The sequence below is a fragment of the Oryzias melastigma genome, linkage group LG10 (assembly GCF_002922805.2).
Source record: "Oryzias melastigma strain HK-1 linkage group LG10, ASM292280v2, whole genome shotgun sequence".
Taxonomy (NCBI): Eukaryota; Metazoa; Chordata; class Actinopteri; order Beloniformes; family Adrianichthyidae; genus Oryzias; species Oryzias melastigma.
The window spans coordinates 11,272,337-11,292,327 of NC_050521.1; the positions used below are offsets into that span (position 1 = coordinate 11,272,337).

General features: G+C 39.8%; 1 protein-coding gene across 1 annotated transcript; it reads left to right on the forward strand.

The window, feature by feature from the left end:
- The first annotated feature begins 1,443 nt into the window (after positions 1–1,443).
- Positions 1,444–19,178, forward strand: vegfba (vascular endothelial growth factor Ba). Its single transcript, XM_024283875.2, has 8 exons — positions 1,444–2,412; positions 6,522–6,573; positions 6,665–6,861; positions 6,943–7,016; positions 7,117–7,152; positions 11,814–11,897; positions 13,771–13,989; positions 15,525–19,178. The coding sequence occupies exons 1-8, from the start codon at positions 2,335–2,337 to the stop codon at positions 15,544–15,546; spliced, it is 762 nt and encodes a 253-aa protein (XP_024139643.1). The 5' UTR covers positions 1,444–2,334; the 3' UTR covers positions 15,547–19,178.
- Positions 19,179–19,991: the final 813 nt, after the last annotated feature.

Below are 19,991 nucleotides of genomic sequence, written 5' to 3' on the forward strand. Positions count from 1 at the left end.
TTGAAGTCACAATATAAAAGCTTTCTGTGAAATTTTAACTTCTGCTAAACAGAAATAATGTTACAGAACAGCAGGTAATTAGTGAAAAAATATTCCAATTCTGAGAACTTATTTTATGTGAAAATGTGTATTTGTAAAGCATTAATTTTCCAAATATTTAAACTTTTTTGTGTTTAAACAATAGTTCACCATCTGTCTTCCAGTATTTTACTAATTGATTCACACTCACGGCCCCTTTATTAAGCACACCTGCCCATCATTAATGTTAATTTCTAATCAGGATCTCTGGCTGCAGCTCTACTCATTGGCATGTAGACATGGTCCAGATGATCTGCTGTAGTTCAAACCGAGCATCAAAATGGGGAAGAAATGTGATTAAAGTGACTTTAAATGAGGCATGGTTGTTGCTGCCAGACGGGCTGGTCTGAGTGTGCGATATTCACCAACAGCCATCTCTAGGGTTTACAGAGAATGGTCAGAAAAAGAGAAAATATCCAGTTAGCAGCAGTTCTGTGGGTGGAAACGCCTTGTTGATGTCAGAGGAGAATGACCAGACTGGTTCCAGCTGATAGAAAAATAACAGCAACTCAAATACTGGTTACAACTGAGGTCTGCAGAAGATCATCTCTGAATGGACAAGTCCAACCTTGAAGCAGATGGACTACAGCAGCAGAAGACCATAATGGGTACCACTACTGTGAACAGGAAACTGAGGCTAAAATTCACGCAGGATCACCAAAACAGGACAATAGCATATTGGAAAAACTTTGACTGGTCTGATGAGTCTAAAATTCTGCAACCACATTCAGATGGTAGAGTCAGAAGTAATAATCAGTAATGATTATTCACTTTAGACCCCTTAGTACCAACCATGGTTACAACACCACAGCCTGCGTGAGTATTGTTGTTGACCATGTCCATCCCTTTATGACCACAGTGAACCATCATCTACTGCTTCTTCCAGCAGGATCATCTCAGACTGGTTTCTTGAACTAAATGACCTCTACAGTCACCAGATCTCAACCCAATAGATCACCTTTGGGATGTAGTGAAACGGGAGATTGGCATCATAGACAAATCTGTAGCAACTGATGCTGTCATGTCAATATGGACCAAACTCTCTGAGAAGGCAAAGCTGAACCTCATAAAGTGGCTGGAGGGTTTGAATAAATTATTCAATGTCTGTCTAGGGGCTGGAGCTTCCCTTTATAAAAAAAAATCTCTGAAACATGTCAAAGTTGACATAATAATCTCCCAGCTTCACATTTTTAGGCAAATCTGACGGTGAAATTCTCAGCATGTCTTATTTATTTATTTTTTACTCTGAATGGAACTGAAACCTGTCAATTTGAATCCTCCAGAGGCATGACCTCAGTGTCCTCAGCCCCCAGAGGCCCCCTGATCCCCCACTGTGGGACCAATAGAGACGCTGCACCTGTATCCAGTGCGCCTCTCCGCTGGGAAAAGTTGACAGCGCCATGGCCGTGCTGGCTGCGTGCGTCTCAAGGGCAAAGCAAATGAGAGGCAGCCTCTCCAGCCCTGCGCGCGTCTGACCGCGGACTCCAGTTCCTGCCATGTCAGACAAGCACCAGATCCTGGCCGGGTTTCCAAGGGGGGTAGAAAAAACGGAAAGATGCGCCTGGAGGGGGAAACGTCACATTTTCATGTGGAGCGACAGTGTGGTGAGACCGTGACCGAGCCGAGCCTCGCAGGGAAAATATTCGGCACCATCCTTCAGCGGAACGCGCCAGAGCGCAGGATTTCCACGGGAATATCGACCTATAGCTGGATGATTTCATCGCCTCTGGATGTTTTTTTATTGGTATTTTTTTAAGGATTTTATGATCGCGCCACGTTTCAGCGGGAATTTGTTTGATCTCTCAGTCACGCCACGCTGTGCGCAACCACCCCCAATGCCGGCTTCATGTGATCAGCACCAGCAGACTGACGGTGGCAAAATAATAACAAAGGAAGCATTCCCCGAAAGTTCTTCCAGTTTCTGCAGGAATCTGTGGATTTGAGGCTCTGGAGCCTCTGCTGTCATCTCCAGAAAAGCATCTTCAGGCTGCGTTTTGGCTGAACTTAACATTTCCTCTGCTGACTTCTGCTCATCACTCAGAAGATCTCTAGGCTCAAATGCAACAAAGTAAAGTTCATCTTCCAGCCCTGGAAATGCCACCATGGGAGTCCTTTCAGGGAAGAGAGACTGGAGAGTGAAAGCAGCATTTCTGCTTCTTTGAGAGGACACTACCTTCTTCTTCTCCGTTTTTTTTTTTTTTTTTTTTTGGACTGGTCCAAAAAAGAGTTTTTACGAGCCCTCTGGACTTCTGCACAATGGGGATTATGCTTCAAGTTATTCTTGGAATGTTTCAATTCCTGCTGCTCACCAGAATACCCACGTCTCATGCAAAGGTAGGAGTTTGACCTCTGGAGGGTCCACGCGGGAGCATGCGTCTCCAGGTCTTCATTTGGGCTGAGATCTCTGACACCTCATTTAATGTGACACAGCAACAAAAATTATCTTTTTTTTATCTTTAAAGTAATAAGATTCATCAAAATAATAGTAAAGAGCCATTCAATTGTAATGGACATATTTAAACTCAACATGAAACAGCTATAACAAGTTAATGAGTCGCCAGGTTGGGAAAAATCCCCCTTCAGATCAGTTGCTTTGTTGATTACTGCATATTATTATTATTATAACTTTGAAACATTTAGCAGCATTTTCATAAAGGAGTAACCTGATTATTTTGCTTGTGTTCTGATGAGAAGATGCCACTGTTAAACGTTGCACAAAAACTGGGAACATTGTGAGCAGCCAACTCTTCCCGGCTTTGTCTAAAAGTAACAAACCCGTCTGCCAATGCCAATAAAGCTCACTTACTGGCTAACACATTTCATCAGCATTTACTAAAATAACACACACACACTTTTTTCCCCAGTGCTCTTTAAAAGTAAATAACTGAAATGGAGGATATCTGCAATCTGGCAACCCAAAGACTTATCACTTAGTAATGGCTTTCAGGGAGCAATTTACCCAAGTTACCATAGGTTACCTTATCACTCAATCCATGTATTAGTTTGATGAATTACCTGTCTGATTAAATGTCAGAGATTACTTCTCCATTGCATCATTTCAGAGCACAGGAGAAGACAGTTTATCACTCAAACACATGGACATTTGACATGGAAACGGCAAATATTTGTTCAACAAATGGCAACAAAAAGCCATTTAAGAGCAAGAATAAATCATTTAAGTTCGCACTAAAAAGTAATCCATTTGAGTGATTAGTAGAGGAGGTTATGCATCATTCTAGGTGCTCATTGATGGCTGTGGCATAGATTTTTAACTCATATATGCTTATTTTCACATACGCTTTCCACCTGCTTTTTTTTATTTATGTCTGGAGGCTTTTTTTTTATTATCAGGAACAGACAGTGCTCCGAAGTGCTGTGGCATCCAACCGGACTCCTCTGCTGCTGTAAGCTGTATGTTTTAGTCATTTATCATCTTAGACACTACACGACACACAGCAGAAAGCCTCTTCACCTTCACGCCCCAGGCTCTCTGCGTTCATGCTGTCTGATGCTTTGACAGCTTATTTGGGGAGGGGGGGATAAAAAGGGTCACTTGTGCTGGTGTGGGAGAGCTAATGTGGAGCTTTAGGGAAAGATCTGTTTCACACATCCATAACACACACACACAGCCCATCTGTACAGTGTGCTCAGGGAGTGGCTGGGAGTTAGATGGGTTAGACTGTTGACAGATAGCACTGCCAGTGCAGATGGCTTTGGGCTGGCACTTAAGAGAGTGTGTGTGCTAGATACATGGCTGCCAAAAGAAGTTAATCTTAGACTTGTCTCAAAGACTGATACAGAGACGACACACTTTTGCTCACAGCAGCCACAAAATGGCTTCAGTCCTGTAGATAGTGTGTGTTTGCATGTGTGTGTAAGGGGGTGGAGCGGTTAAAAAAAAGGGGGGAAACTGGACAAAGTCTACATTCCCTCTTATAAGTGGCCTTGGTCTTCATCCACTTAAACAAATAAGCAATAAAATCTTTTTTTTCCCCCTTGTGTGTAGTTGAGTATATCTTCAGGTATTTTACTCCACAGCATTTTTACAAAAGCAAAGGAAAACAGAGAAGTCAGTGATTGCAATCTTCCAAACCCTCACTGAAAATTCTGAAAAGACAATGCATGACATGTTGGAACCGGTGACACTGAGGGGCCATCTCACAGCTATTTAGGTTAACTGGCCACAAGCCAGTAAAATCTAGGACATAAACACTTTGGTAAAGATGTGTAGGAATTCATGTCTGCACAATACGCAGTGGGCAAACAGAACTTTGTTGTGACATCATCCACATCGTTCAATGTTGATTAAAACCCTAGAGAGAAAGGAAAAAGAAAGAATAAAAGGAGGCTTGGTTTTGGCGTCAGTGTGTGTACATTGGATCAGCATGGCATTAAATGGCTGCAGTGCACAGATTCTATGGTGGGATCCCTATAAGTCCTCGTGAATGCTTGTGAAGTCCAACACCAGTGTGTCAAAGCTGCTTTAAAACAGGAAACAACGGGAAAACAAATCTAGAAATGCTGACTTCCTCTCTGAGCTCAAAGTTTTCAATGATAGACTGAATAAAACAGGTTTCCTGTTGGTATAATCAATCAAAATTTTTCAGAAACTATGGATGGAAATAAAGAAAAATGCATGCAGGCTGTTATCAGCAGAAGTTTAAAGATGCCACATATGTGTTGGTATGAGGGTGCATTAGTGCATATGATGTGGGTAACATGCATATCTGTGGACACTATAGAAGAACAAGTACAGCCATGAAGGCCTTCTTGGTGAAGGTCCTGCTTATGCAGCGTGCCAAACTCTACTCAAATGACTGGGGGCTGCATGGATCTGCATGAGGACACCATAAGCTGAAAAACTCAAACCCAGTATTTCCAAAACATGGCATAATTGAAGCATAAAAAATAAAAAAATATTAAATAATGTTCTCACTGTCTAAACATATATTTACTTACTCAAGTCTTCTATACTGATTTTACCAACAAAAGGAAAATACATATATACAAGTGAAACAAAAATCCACGCAAATAATTAAATTGGACAGTAAGATGCAATTATTAACAAGTCATTATTATAGTAAAAGCTGCAGTTTCTGCAGAGTTATAAACTCTCCACCTATGCAAGAACCCTGAATTTGTTTTAAACACTGTAAGTTGGCTTCAAGATAGTGGGTTCTACTGACCCACATTTCCCGCAGAACCATCCAGCAGATCATCATTGAGGTTTTGTTGAAGTCTGATTAGGTTTTTTTTAAGCTTTAACTTCAAATGGATCAGTAGAAGCTCGTTGTAGCTAAAATTTAAACTTGATGTTGAGCTTAGCCGTCACACCTGCTCTCAGCCTCTCAGCAGCACATCCATGTAACAAAGTTCAGAGGCTCAGCTTTCTTCCTCTTATCTACCCACAGGCTTTATTGAGCTTGTCATGTTCTGCTGCCAGGTGTGAAATATTGTGGTGTTCATTAGCAGGAGACACTTTGATCTGTTTGTCTGCTCCTGTAGCCGTTTCAACAGGGTAAATCAGACAACAAATCAAGCCTTTCAATGGTCTGTGGAAGCATTTTAACCAGGATGGGTTCCTCTTTTGCCCTAAATTGTGAATATAAACAATAATAATTAATGTTATGTATGACCTTGATATTATTTGTGCATTTTTATGTTCATACTGAGTTTTACTTAACAAATGTTCATTTGAATACAATTAATTTATTTTGAAATAAGTTCAGATAAGAAGTGGCTTTTGTTTAAATATCTTTGATATCTTTAAACATAAGAAAATGTTTGGGTTTTTTTTATTAATTTTTTTTTCTCAAATAAGACAGAGGATGCTGCACATCAGGAGATCTCCTAATTAGGGGTGTAGGAAGAAAATATATTCGGGGATATATCGCAATGCTAATTTGGTGATACTTTTATCGATTTAAAGTGCAGACATTGTGCTACTTAACAATTTAGCCTTCAGCTTCTTACTTTTGTTTTCCACTTTTTTTTCTTATACTAAAAATATTATCAGACAATGTTGACTGTTCCCTTTAAGAACAAATATTTCTTAATTTACCATGCATTTGGTTGGGTAAAAGCAACTCGTAACTGAGATACAATTGCACTGCTTAATGTTGCGATAATTAAATAAAATTAATTTTACCATTTTATTATAATGGATTAATATTCAGGTAGAGTTTTTTTTAAATCATACTTTTTAAAAAAGTTAAAGTAAAAAATTGTTCAGTCTTGGGATATATTGTGATACATATCGCGTCGTGAGCCGGGTATTGCGATATGCAGCGTATCGCCAGACTCTTGCCAATACACATCCCTTCTCCTAAATAACGTAAAACTAAACATTATTGTTTGAAAGTAACATGTTAGGTCAGCCTGACCTGGGATAGTACTCCTATAAAAATAAAAGTGGAATTTTTCTGTTTGTTTCATTCCCCCAGCTTGCTCACTGGCGGCCTGCAGACTCCCCCAAATCCAGGGAAGGTCGTGAAGGTACTGCAAAGCAAGCTTTTTTGCAAAAAATGTAAAAACTTTAAAACTCCAGGGTTGAAATTTAAGCACACTTGTGTGTTTCTCCCCCCAGTTCGACGGTGGTTAGAGGTGTATTCACGGAGCGGGTGCGAGCCCCGGGACACCCTGGTGGAGGTCTGGCGGGAGTTTCCCGAGGAGATCCACCATCTCTTTGTCCCGTCCTGCGTGTCTGTGAAGCGATGTGGTGGCTGTTGTACAGATGAGGCCATGGAGTGTGTGTCGGTGCTCACACACACAGTCACCATGGAGGTACACACACAAACACACACATGCCTCTGTGCTGAAGTAGATAATAAACATGGAATGATTTTTTGTCTGCTTTGGGTTCAGCTCATGAGAACGTCCTTCATGAAACACGAGCTTGTTGAGCTGCCCTTCGTAGAGCACAGTCAGTGCGAGTGCAGGTAATAAAACATCCTCTGAGTGCACAGAGACACACGGTGTACCTGCTGTTTACTGATCTCTTCACAGCTGCTCATTTTTCACCGTTTTATCCTCTGACAGATTGAAGGAACACTTCCAGTCGACACCTTCTTCAAGGTAAGCATTTCTTTGTATTCTCTTTGTTTGTCTGAGGCAGATTTTCTGCTCCCTCCTGTCATGTACACCCTCTGCTGTGATGGCATTCTTCCAGATCTGCTGATAACAAATGACATTGACCAAAAACCTCTCCTCCAGGTGTCCCCTAAGTGGCCTCTAGGGGTCTAGATAGGTCACACCTACCAGCTATCAGCACCAGTAAACTGGGCCAACACTTTTACAATTTAATTAATGCCCGTGAAGATCTAATAAATTAGTGATTACACTTTAACCTTTGTTGGGTTTGTCATGGAAAGTTTTTCCAAAAGCCACAATCAACATAACCTGTAAAGCATGTCTATGATGTGCAATCTTATGTCAGTTTGTGCAAGTCAAATTCTACGGAGCCCTGGAAACGACATCCAAAAATACACATTTTTCCCTCTAATTAATAATTTTGTGGCCACAAATTAGTATTTTGATTACGTTTTGTAGGAAAAAGTTAGCATTTTGTGTGCATAAATCAGCATTTTGTGTATAAAGATCAGCATTCCATGTGTAAAAATCATCATTTTGTGCATACAAAGTAGTATTTTGTTCATATAAATAAGCATTTAAGTGTATAAATCACCTTTTTGTGTGTACAAACCAGTATTTTTTTTGCACAAAAATTATTTTTTTGTTCACAAATTCGCATTTTAGTAACAATTTTTGGGCATATGTTAGTATTTTGTGGGATTGAGTTTGCATTTTGTGTGCAGAAATTAGTATATTAGTATCTTAAATTGTTATTATTCATTTGTAGCAAAAGAAATACAAATTTATTCTCCTGAAACTCCAACAAAATGCTAAGTTGTTAACTAAAAATAAAAATTTGTGGCCACAAATTATTAATTTTATGGGACCAATTTTTTTTTTTTAACGTCATGTCCAGTGCTCCATAAAATCTTGCAGTTATGACAAAAAACAGTTATAGAGGCAAAGAAAATACAAGATTAACGATGTCTCTATTAGCTTTGGATTATTGTTTTTTATTACTGTGTAAATGACAAGTTTTTATGGGAATATTTGGGAGTTTCAGCCTGGTCCTTCTGGTTTAGCTTAGATACGTAACCATCTTTACAGAGGGCGCTCAAGAGATCATTCAGATACATTCTATATGAAATCCTACATCCATGTGTGTTGGCCTGTAGCTCATTTGTGTGTTGTGACGTTCCTGCTTATCTTGGACTGTTTTTCTTTCTTTTACGTCAGTAAAACCAGAGTGACCTCATCCGAGGAGAGTGTTACTATCTGTGCACACATGCTTGTGCACTGATCTGTATTAGGTCTGGAAAGTCACAAATGGTGAACTCTACAGGTAACTCACTGCAAAGTGTCTTTAACAAAGCTGGTTGAACTTGAGAGACAAACTGTAGTGAGGGTGGAATATATCCAAGAATGCTGTAGTTACACATTATGGGTCTGAGAGCACTGGCTCACCCAAGCACCTCACGGTTATGCAACATCTCTGTTATGGTTTACTTATCTCAAGGTCAGCGGGATTTTAGAGATCTAGCTTTGTTGTCCGAGTTCAGGATTGTCACAGAGTATGTCGGGCTTGTGGGATTCTTTGAGTGCAGGTCAACATGTCAATGCCATGTAGAAATCCCCAATTTTTTTTCTTTTGGGACACAGGAGGCTGTTAGGGAACTTTCCTGTTGGGTCCTGTGTTTGTTTGTGTGCCTCATACCAGCAGGTCCAGCCAAACAATCACATAATTACATCTTTAATGTTTATGTCCCCCTGCTTCCTGTTAGGACGAGGACACAAATAAATGCTTCTAATGTATTTGTGTTTGCAGACATGTTTTGTTATTGGTCAGAGAGCTACAGATTTCTATGATTTGTGTGTTTTCCAAAACTTTTTTTTTTTATTTCTGCATTTTTACAATGTTATTATGGTCTGTTTGTGTGTGTGTGTGTGTTTGCATTACCGAGTTAGCATCTGTGTGATCTTGCAGCCTCTCCTGGGACTGCCCGCATCCTGTTGTCACCATAGAGATGATTTTATCTGTGGTGCCATGTGCTCTCTCCCAGACAGACGGAGTTCTGTCACGCATCTCTAATAGTAAATTAAAGCAGAAGAAACATTAGCTGCTAATGATGACAAAGTGTTTCAAATTTGTTTTATATTGAAAAATGACCTTTTTAACCCTAAAAACTTCAGTTCTTACATTTTGCTGTGAAGGTACAAGCACTCAATAAATGGGCCAAATTATGTTGTTTGATGCAACCTAATCTTATATAGATTAATATACACTCACCTCCCACTTTATTAGTAACACCTTGATAGTACCGGGTTTCAGAACTGCCTAATAGTGGCTTAGAGTCAACAAGGTACTGGAACATTCCTCAGAGAGTTTGGCCCATATTGACATGATGGCATCACACAGTTGCTGAACATCTCCCGTTCCACCACATCCTGAAGGTGATCTATTGGATTGAGATCTGGGGATTTTAGTGAAGTCATCTTCATGTCTGGGTATTCTCCTCTGAACTCTGGCATCAACAAGACATTTCCACTCACTGGATATTTTCTCTTTTTCTGACCATTCTCGGTAAACCCTAGAGATGGCTATTGGTAAAAATCCCAGTAGGTCAATAGTTTAACTTCTAATTACTCGCTGATTCTTTCTCAGTTGACATGCTCTTCAGAGGTGGACCCCATTTTCTATTTAAACAGACAGGAGGAGAAGATTTTTAAGTGCAAAGGAGAGATAAGTTGTGGATATTTCTGCAGCTGTAGGTGAAACTTTTTCAGCTTTGTGAACCCTGGAAGTATAATTTCATAGAATACATCCAGCTCTCTAAAAAACATTATTTAGGATATCATGAATTGGCATGTGTGCTCTAGTTCAGTGTCTTACTTGTTTTCATTATTTTTAACCTTTAAGCTTTAACTCCCTGATGCCTGACTTTATTTACTGAAAAATAATAATTACTTAAATTTATGTTTTCAAGTAGATCCATAATTAAGGTAATTTTGTAACCAAACTGGTTAGATCCATATCTGCATCAATATAAGATAAGTTGTTAAACACAAGTCTAAAATCAATTTGAGTCTAAAATGTTATTTTTGTCTTTGAAAGTCTGACCTTTAAATGCCCATTTCAAGTTTAACATACAGACTCCATTTATTTTCCTCCATTAACTAATAATAAAAGACCATAAGGTCTTAGAAAAAGTGATTTCAGTAAAGAAATTCTTCCCCCTCTTTGAAAGACAGCAAAGGTCCTCATTATGATGCAGCACGGCGGTCTGCAAGGCACAACTTGTCACAACTCCAGCATCTCCAAGTTTCCCAAATTTTATCTGTGAAAGCTTTGAAATGCACAGGCACACACCGGTGTTAGTGTTTGTCTTACAGAAACATCAGGTCTTTGCTGCAGATTTTAAGAAGTGGCTGTTTAAAATCAACATTTTTCACCTTTTTTTTTCTTTTTTTAGTGTTGGACACAAATTCCAGAACCAATTATTTTTTCTTATGTTACACATTTGAGATTTCTGCTCCTAAATCTGTAATATAGGTTATCATCTGCATTCTTTGGCATCATCAGAGCTTCAAGAAAAAAAGGAGAAATAAGTCACCAGATTTTTACTATAAATACCTCTCCTTTTTGTTTAAAATCAAATAATGTATTTTTCTCTTTCTTTTACTTTTGCTTAAGACTGTCTTTGTGGCTAAAGTTAGATCTCACATATTTTAATGTTTAAAAAGAGTTTAGGTTTTGGTCTCTAAAAGGGTTTCATAACCTGGAATGTCACTCATAGTATGTTTCAGAAATGTTGATGCAAAATAAATGTGGTTTGCAGAAACGTTCATAACTGGGGCACTGAGGGAACCCAGTATCCAGCTTGTAATGTCAGATTCATAAAACACCAATCTGAAACTTCATGCTGTACTAATTTTGCACAGAAAACTACTCAGCCGTTTTACACAATAAATGTTTCCTAAAAGACTAAACTTGAGTTTTTTTGTAGTATCTTTTTAGAATTTGTTAATTTTAACAATCACATTCTATTTGTCAAAAACGACATTCAAATACAAAAAAGCAAAAGGTTTCAAAGATTATCATCAAAAGTTGTACGACTTCTTTTCTTCTTTTAATGAATGTAATTGTTGTGAATTCTTTGGAAAAAATAAAAGTAAAAAAGACTTCCTTTAAGAGCAAATATATTATTTTCTATCACAAGTTTTTCAATGTCCAAAATAATCTTAGATTGAGAAAACATACCTGAATAAATATACTTTTTTCTTAATATTTCCTACCCTATTGGACGATTGTATCGTTTATTTAAAGAAAATCTAACAATGAGGTAGGAATTTTTGACGAATATCAAGGGGCCTGGTTTAACAGTTGTAATATTGTAAAATGCAAAACTACCATCAAAGCAAGGAAGAAAAATATTTTAATATTGTCTCAAATGAGTGGCTGTTCTGAAATGTATGTCTTTATAAAATTAAACGCAACTAAAAAACTTTTAAAGGAAACTTAAGATGATTACTCCATGGTGCCCTCATCTTAGTTCATCCAAGGATACATCATTAGTTATCAGGATTTTGATTTGATTATTGTTTTTTTTTTAAGTAAAACTTGGAACAATGTTTTGACCAAGATTGTGTCTGCTGGATATTCTCAGGCCTTTTCAACAGCCAGCAAGACAAGCCAAGAAGAAGGAGGGCAGAAAGTCCAGACAGAGGAAACCCGGAGCAGTCAGAGCTGAGTATGTTGCATGTTTATTGCTTATATTCAATTCTCCAACTTGCTGATTAGCCTGATTTTTGGGTTATTCTCACTATTGTCACCGAGCATTGTGTGGAAACTCTCAAACTCAGGGAAGAATGTTTGGATTAGAGAAAACTGGGTTATCTTGTCTACGCTAATACTCAAGGACAGTATCTTCTGCAGAGCCAGTCAAGGTCTCAGAAACACGTTTGCACAGCTGACACTGTCAAACTCCTTCCTTCAAATTCAGATTTTACTAAGCTGATGAGATATGTACAATTTTTATCAAGTAAAGGATGATAAAATTCAAATCCCAGTAAAACAAAAATACAGTTCCGTGTGTGATAACTTTGAAGAATCCTGGAGGCAAGATGGAGAAAACAGTCGACGGCCTTTTCCTCCTTAGCCTTTTTTCATGTGTCCCCTTTGCTTTGCTGTCAGTCATTTCCGGCCTCAAGGGGCCAGAGGTGGCTCAGTTTGGGTGTGATATCCCTCCGCACCCATCCATCACTCCCAAAAGGCTTTATTCAGACTCTGGCAGGGGTGAAATCTGTGTAATTTGCTCCCAAATGGCTTGTCCTCTGTCCATGCCAGCGGCAGGCGTGGTCACCGGGATGGGAACAAAGATGGCCTCTCTCTGCCTCATTAAGTAACTTCATTATATCCACCAAGCTCCAGGGAAGACTGAGGCAGGACTAGATCTACTTAATGGAGCGACTGAGGAAGGGGACTTTCTCAGATTCAGACTTCGAAAAGGGAGATTGCAGGGGATCCAGAGGTGGAAGCGACTGCCTCAAAGGCAACACGACAAATATAGCCATGGCAACAGACAGAGAGACAGACGGACAGAAAGGGCAGCTAGTTTGTCAGAAACATTATCCTACATTAGTCACACTTCTTCCACTCACTGCTTTGTGTGGGTTTGTCTCCGGCTGGCAGAGTGTGAGTTCAAACAAGCCTCGTTTCAGTTTTAGTCAGTCAGCTGTTGTATCACACTGATCCAGAAAGATTGCCGTGTCATTTTGTAATTACTGCCACCGGAAGATGGAGTGAGTCATGACACGGATATTTGTATTTTCTGAATGAAAGTCATGAAACTACTTTAGAAAACATGTTGTGAACAAAATCCCCTTTAGGTTCAATCATTTTTACAATCCAGCAGATTATAAAACTATCCAGCAGATCAGGCAGGAAGGATGCTCCCAATTTGGCATAATAGTAGCCCACATTTTTTATAGTAGTATAGAAGAATATCATATAAAAGTTACTAAGCAAAATGCAAAGACAACTGAAAAATCTTCTGCTTATTTAAAGTTACTCTCAAATGTTTTGTGCATGAAAAATTCTTCAGATTCTAAATGAGATATGGTATTAGTACATAAATATTGTGTTTAAATAAAGCCCCAGATCAAAAGACTCATCTGCCTCTGCACAGCATTGACCGTCAAAGCCCTTCAGAGCAGAACTTGTGCCCCTACACCCTGTCGGAAATTTAAATTCCACTGTTTTTACAAAAACAAAAGTGTGTCATTTCTTGCGTTAACTAATATCTAAGACAATCTGTTCTTGTTTGGCTCAGTTCCTGTTGGTGTTTAGATTAAATCTGCCAATGGAAAAACATTTCTGGTATTCCTAATTGCTGCAGAAACAACAATGATACCAAACCAGGCAGGAAATTTGTTGATCATTTTATGTTTTTGTAGTTCAGTTTTTCAGCTATTTAATAATTGACAATATAACGGATTAATTTGTAATGATTAAAAATGTTCAATTAATTGTTCACATTTTTGCTTAAACCATTGTAACTCAGCCTGAATTGTAGATCGGTTCTGCATTAATCCAAGCTGTTGTCGTGTCTCTCTTCCATCCAGAAGCCACACTGCCCTCACCCCTCCTACCACACCCCTTCCTACTTCTGCTCCGTCGCCTCCTTCTTCCACCGTCTCTCCCACTCCCTCCCCGACGCCTCGATGCCGCCCCTGCAGAGGAAGGAAGTGGGCGCTGGATGCGGCGTCGTGCCAGTGCAGGTGCACCGTCAGAGTCGGGAGCTGTAGTCGGAAAGGGCAGAGACTCAATCCCCGCCGCTGCAAGTCAGTTCAACACAAACGCTGAACTGCTGTGTGAGATTACATGTGTTGGTTTTTGGCATGTGTGACTAAATCAGATTAACCCATCGAAGCGGGTCACAGGAAAAACAGACATTAAAACACTGATATAAGGTGTGGAGATTCATCTTTATTTATAAAGTGCTTTAACACCATTAATAATTGCACATGAAAGCTAAACATAAAAAACAAGTTCAATAAATAAGTGAATAAATAATGTAAAATAACAGATAAAAAACAAATTCTCGGATGTGAAAATTAGTCTTTAGTCGAGATTTTAGAATGGATATGAAGACACGTGTCAAATATTTTGTGGTTCCAAAATGTTTTATTGGAAGAATAAGTGACCCCTTTCTCCTATTTAGCTTCCATTTCCAAAAAAGAAAAAAAGCAATAGGCCATTGTACAAAAACTTTTGCTCTTTGTCGCTCAGTGACTTCTACTTGCACCCCGTATTTAGCTTCCCATCACTTTTCTCACCTCCTGTCTTCAATTAGCTCCCAGCCTCCTAACTGCTCTCATTCCATGTGGATGATTGCCTTTGCTCTCTTTGTGATGGCGCATTTCATCCCGTTCGTTTGCTTTAATTCAATTCCGGGCTTTGACCTCACCCCCTCAGGTTCAAGCTGTTCAAATAGAGCTTTTGGATTTTTGCACTGTTTGTGCCCTTTTACCCAATCTCTGTCTGCTGGAGTCGCTCTGTTGACCTCCAGCTTGTGTTTGGCATCTGCTTTGAGCAATAAACTTGGATTTTGGACTTCTGACTGTTTCTGGTGGATTTTAGTTGTATTCTTTCATGTTTGAAGCTCCACAACAGCATTTTGAATCAACTCTGATAAAGTGCTGGATGTGTAGGATTAAAGCTAATTATTCATTTTTAAGTAAGATGTTCTGCACAAAAATGTTCAACCACCAGATCACACAAAAAAATTATTTGTAAAATTCAGTATCGGCAATAGCAATCATGAACAGCAGTGCCACTACTAAGAGCAAAATTGTTGTAAACAACAGAGCAAAAATTTAATGATTCAAGTAGCTGCCAGGCACATTGGTGCTCGCAACAGCCACCAAAGGATGACAAATATTATGTTTTACAGCCTCTTCAAACGAAAATTAAAGATCAATACTTGGTGCGAACCCATCGAGAATCAATCGCAGGACTAAATATCACGATATATTGCAATATTAATATTTAGGCACACCCTTAGTACTATCATTCCAACACCACAGTTCTACTCAAAACTTGCATCTTTCCTTAAATAACATCAGCCCATTGGTGCAAAGGGCACAAAAAAAGTTCTGTTTTAAAACAATATGATTTTTTAAAATCTGATTTAAAGCCCGTTTTTGTCCAGTTTCCATGTTATTTCCTTCTCTAATGAGCTGGATTGCCAAATCACTCCACACATCCGCTCCTGGTCTGCTCTTTCTGATCCCTTTGTGGCCCACAAGTCTAGAAGCTTGCCCACCCATGGTCTAATGCAATTTTTTTATTCTAAACTTTTTTTTTTTTTTTGTAGATGTGAAGTCACAAAGACCTGATGTGTCCTCTCACCTGCGTTATGCCCCACTCTCATCACCCACTCTCACCATTATGGACCACCATGGACGCTTGGATCATCCAGTGTCTCAAACTGAAGGAAATATTTCTAGAAACACTCAATCAAAACAGTACATCATTACAGCCAAATGCACTCAACTGTGCCACCGCCTTCCCATGTCCTTCTTTCCAAGAAAAAGCTGTTTTTTTTTTTTTTTTTAGAAACACACGTGGACATGACATTTGGATGGGAAAATCGCATCTTCTACAAATGTGTGAGCAGCATCTGCTACAGGTCAACATATCTGCTGTACTTTTCCACAAATTTCCTTTCAACTGAAACCAAACTGCACAAGAAGGCTGTGGAGGACAGGCGCCAGCCTCACACAGGATCTTCTACCTGTTTCAGTGGAAGCTGCTTCCCAGGATTATACCCTGCTCCGGGACGGTTTGGGGGTCCTCACATAAACTGGCACCCCGGTGTTGTCGGACCTATAGTTGAGCTCAGTGCCGAGTTGGAGCGAGTCTGTGTGGTCTTCTTGCTGAAAGACGCAGATGGGTTATCCCTGCACCCGTTCACTCTTATTGAAAGCGCATGAGCATGAGCTGGCTCTCCAAGCCGCTTTCCGGCATTTGTTTAATTTGAGCCTTTTGTGTGCGTTTCTCCTCAGCTTCTGAATTGAAAGGAGCCGCTTTGCCTCCCTTTGCCTCTCTTTTGGGCAGTGAGGAGAATGACAATAATGAGGCCTGGCGACTCTCCACCGCTTCACACACACAAACATTCACACTCATAATTCCAGGAACACAGACGACACTACAAATGCAGACTTTGCTACAGCACACACAAATAAATACACATTCATGCACTGTCAAATGAATGCAGGTAGCCATAAGCTTTTTTGTGTACAAATATATGTCGGTTGTTTATTTTCCAATTTAATGTAATGTCTGCATTGAGTATTGTATAACATTCCTCTGTTTTATACTTTATTATGATTCTATTGAGTCGGTTGGGACGATATTGCAGAGTACATAATGTGTCTATTTTATTGGTGTTCATCTTTAATCCTTCTGCATAACGAACCCCAGTGGGTGGCCTGCTAAACCTATACCTAATGTGTTGAATTTAAACAGAGACAGCTCACATAAGCCTCAGATGGGAGAGTCTATACAATTACAATGTGTAATTCAAACAATCAGTGGGGTGGCGTCCAGAAGCAAATAGCCAACCCCAGAGCAGCTGAAGAAAAACAAGGCCTTTGTTGTTGCACTATCAGCGCTTGTATGGAGAGAGTAGTATTCATCTGAAATATGTCCTGTTTATATTTTGATGGAATCTCACCGTTTTAGTCCACTTTACGATCGCATGGCTGCAGGTGGAGGTAAACGTGAGAGATTTAGCTTCTCATCAGTCAGTGTGTCCATCTAAAAGAAGAGGACCTTAAGTGACAGGTCAGAGGGTTTAAACCCAGTTTTTACATCCATTCAGAGCCTGTCTGCTGTGCCAAATTTGACTGAGAACATGTTCCCCTTAGGGTTAGGATTAGGGTTAGAGCCTGTGGTTCACGTCTGTGCTCTCCCCCAGGGTTCACTCGATCCTGCTGATTGAAGAACAGTCATCCACAAACCTCGGACACCCCTTCAGACGGAATTATTTATGTCCCAGCCTCGCAACATCAAAGCTTTGTTTCAGAGGCTTTCATGATAAGCTTTTTATTTATACTCTCCCAACATGAGATTTTTTTTTCATGCGCATTGTTCAGTGTTTATTGGTGTCAATCAATGCTTCAATCACTACCTCTTTATTCTAACACATGAATGACCAAGTATTAAAGCATTATTGTTACTTTCTCTGTGTCAGATCAGACCACATGTTTGGCAATAAGCTCAGTCTCAGGTGTAGAGACTGAGTATCGCTCAATAAGAGGAGGGTTTTTTACGTCTCCGAGTACAGACCAGACACTGTGTGGTTATATGTGGAAGGGGTTTCCCAAAGCTCTTAGACCCTCACACTGGAAACAAGCTGATCTTGGCTTTCCAAAAACTAACTTTGGAATATGAGCTTTTGAGCTGTGTGAGAAGGCTGATGCTACTCCTACGTTTGTTAGGCTGAATTTGGTCACTTTCCGCGCAACACTAAGTGTATTGCTTTATGAAGCTGGTTTTTGGCTATCTGAGCTTTCACCCTTTAAGCCCATAAAGATAATTTCTTTTGAGATTCTCTGATCAATTGGGTTTAACAGCTCTGGAGGCCAGAGTGATTAACCCCAGACTCTACGCGGAAGAGAGTTCTGGGACCATTTGAAATACCTACTTACCCTCATCACCGGGCCAGAGTGAGACCTGAACTCGTGCTTAATCAGCCTAACAAGCAACTATATAACAATGAGTCAATGAGTAAATGCACCGCCCTTTTCTCCAATTCACAAAAGCATCTCCCTCAAGTTTGATGCAGCTCAACAAAGCTCTAGTGTTTGGGTCTTTTTCACACCAGGCTTCCACTTCAGCAAATATGTCGCTCTAAGCAACCTCCAAAAAAATGTCAACAAGCTGGGAGTTGGTAACACATGGTCTGGGTGCATGGACCGCCAACGTCGCAGGGGTCAAAGGTCCTGGTGAGAAGATTATCTGACTTTTTGACTAGACCCATTTCATCCTTCGTCCAGTGTGTGTAGCTTAGTGACATTTCTACAGGATAGAGGTGATACCATCTAACTTGTGGCAGTGGAGGTTGGAAAAAATGTGCTTCCCAAAATGATAAACTTAAGGGTTTTAAGTTACAACTTGTTTCCTGAAGATGAAGAGTTTTAGTGATGGAGGCGATGCTTTGGGAAACCCAAGAGTCCTCAGACCTCAGGACAGATTGCACTTGTTTGTGAGACTGCAACGCACATATCGGAGACAGAACGATAGCAAATGCAGATGTGTATAAAGGAGAAAGCCTATATGAGCTTGACTCATGCAGACATTTATAAATACTGTACATTCCACCTAGAAAAACTTGCCGTACTGAGATAACTTTAGCTGTGATGAGCTATAACTTTTACATCTTGTGACCAAAATTAATCATCAATGATAGATTGTAATATGGTTATGAAGCTATAACAGCTAAGATGCATCGTAACTCTCCTGCCAATATTTATCGCAACTCCTGCAGATACAGTGTGTGGACATATCTAACACAAATATGTTAATCCTGTGTGAGCAACAGAGTGGTTTGTGTTTTCACTGTTCCAGCTTCCAGTGTCTTAGTAAACTATTTATATCCCTTACTGAGCTATGTAACATCTTCCAGTCTATAACACCCATCTAGTGTATGACTTAGAGCATACTTTAGAAATGTATTTGTTACTTTATTTTAGCTGTCCTCGCCACAAATCTCTTCTTTGCAAACTGTACTACTGTAGCCTTTAAATAGAGGGAAATTGACACGTTTTTTTGTTTTTGCTGCTACACCATTTGTGCCCTTTATGATGTCTCTGTAGAAAACAATGCGGGTTTATGTTGTATTAGCTAATAATCAATGTCCCCATTAAAGTGTACTCTGCATCCTCACATATATTCAGAATTGTACCAGAATTCAACAGCGATGTAACAGAAATTATTAAAGGAAATGTCCTATTTTTCATATAAACCTCTCTATGCTTTCCTGCGCGGCTCATGGCCCCTCGGCTCTGACCTCCTCTCCTCCACCCTCCCTCTGTTTCTTTTGTTTTAATCCCCCATTTCACGGTAATGAAAGGCAAACAAGCACTTTTCATTACATCGCCACCCTGGGAGTTGAGCTTTGAGAAAAAGTGCGTGTGCGTTGTGACGTGGTGTTGTGAGACATAATATTGTTCTCCCTCCTCCTCCTCTCCATCATTAACTGCTGAGTCAGGAGTACAAAGGTGTGCAACCTCACACTTGTGTGTGTGGAAAGTCACCATTCATTTGCACCCTTGAACCGCTCTTGTGCTTAATTGCACTTCCTTTGCTTTGTGTAAACAACGGTGTTAATTTGAACAACTGTGGCAACACAATCCAACTGAACATGCAGATTTATGAGAACCTTTGAGAAAAAAAGGGGTTTTGATTGTGCTGTCTGTGCAGTACCTGTCTGCTGCAGAAACTGGTCTGCTCTGAGCTCCACACCCTCCTGCTGTTCATGATGACAAAGCTTTCTGGCAATATGATGCTAAGTCCCTGATTGTTTATTCAGAGCAGACTAAAATTGAGATTAGGAAAGGAAAGGAAAGGGAAGGAAAGCAAAGAAGACTTGAGAGGAGCTGCTGCCAACCTATCTGTTGAAGGGCATAATGCCAGCACTAAATATAGCAGCAAGATTAGGGAGACAGAGAGAAAGAGAAGAGGACAGAGTGAGTCATGTCTCAATACAAAAAAGATGCTTCCCATCCTGGTTCTCAGTGAGACACGGTTCTCTTTAAAAAAATTTTAGTGCCAAACC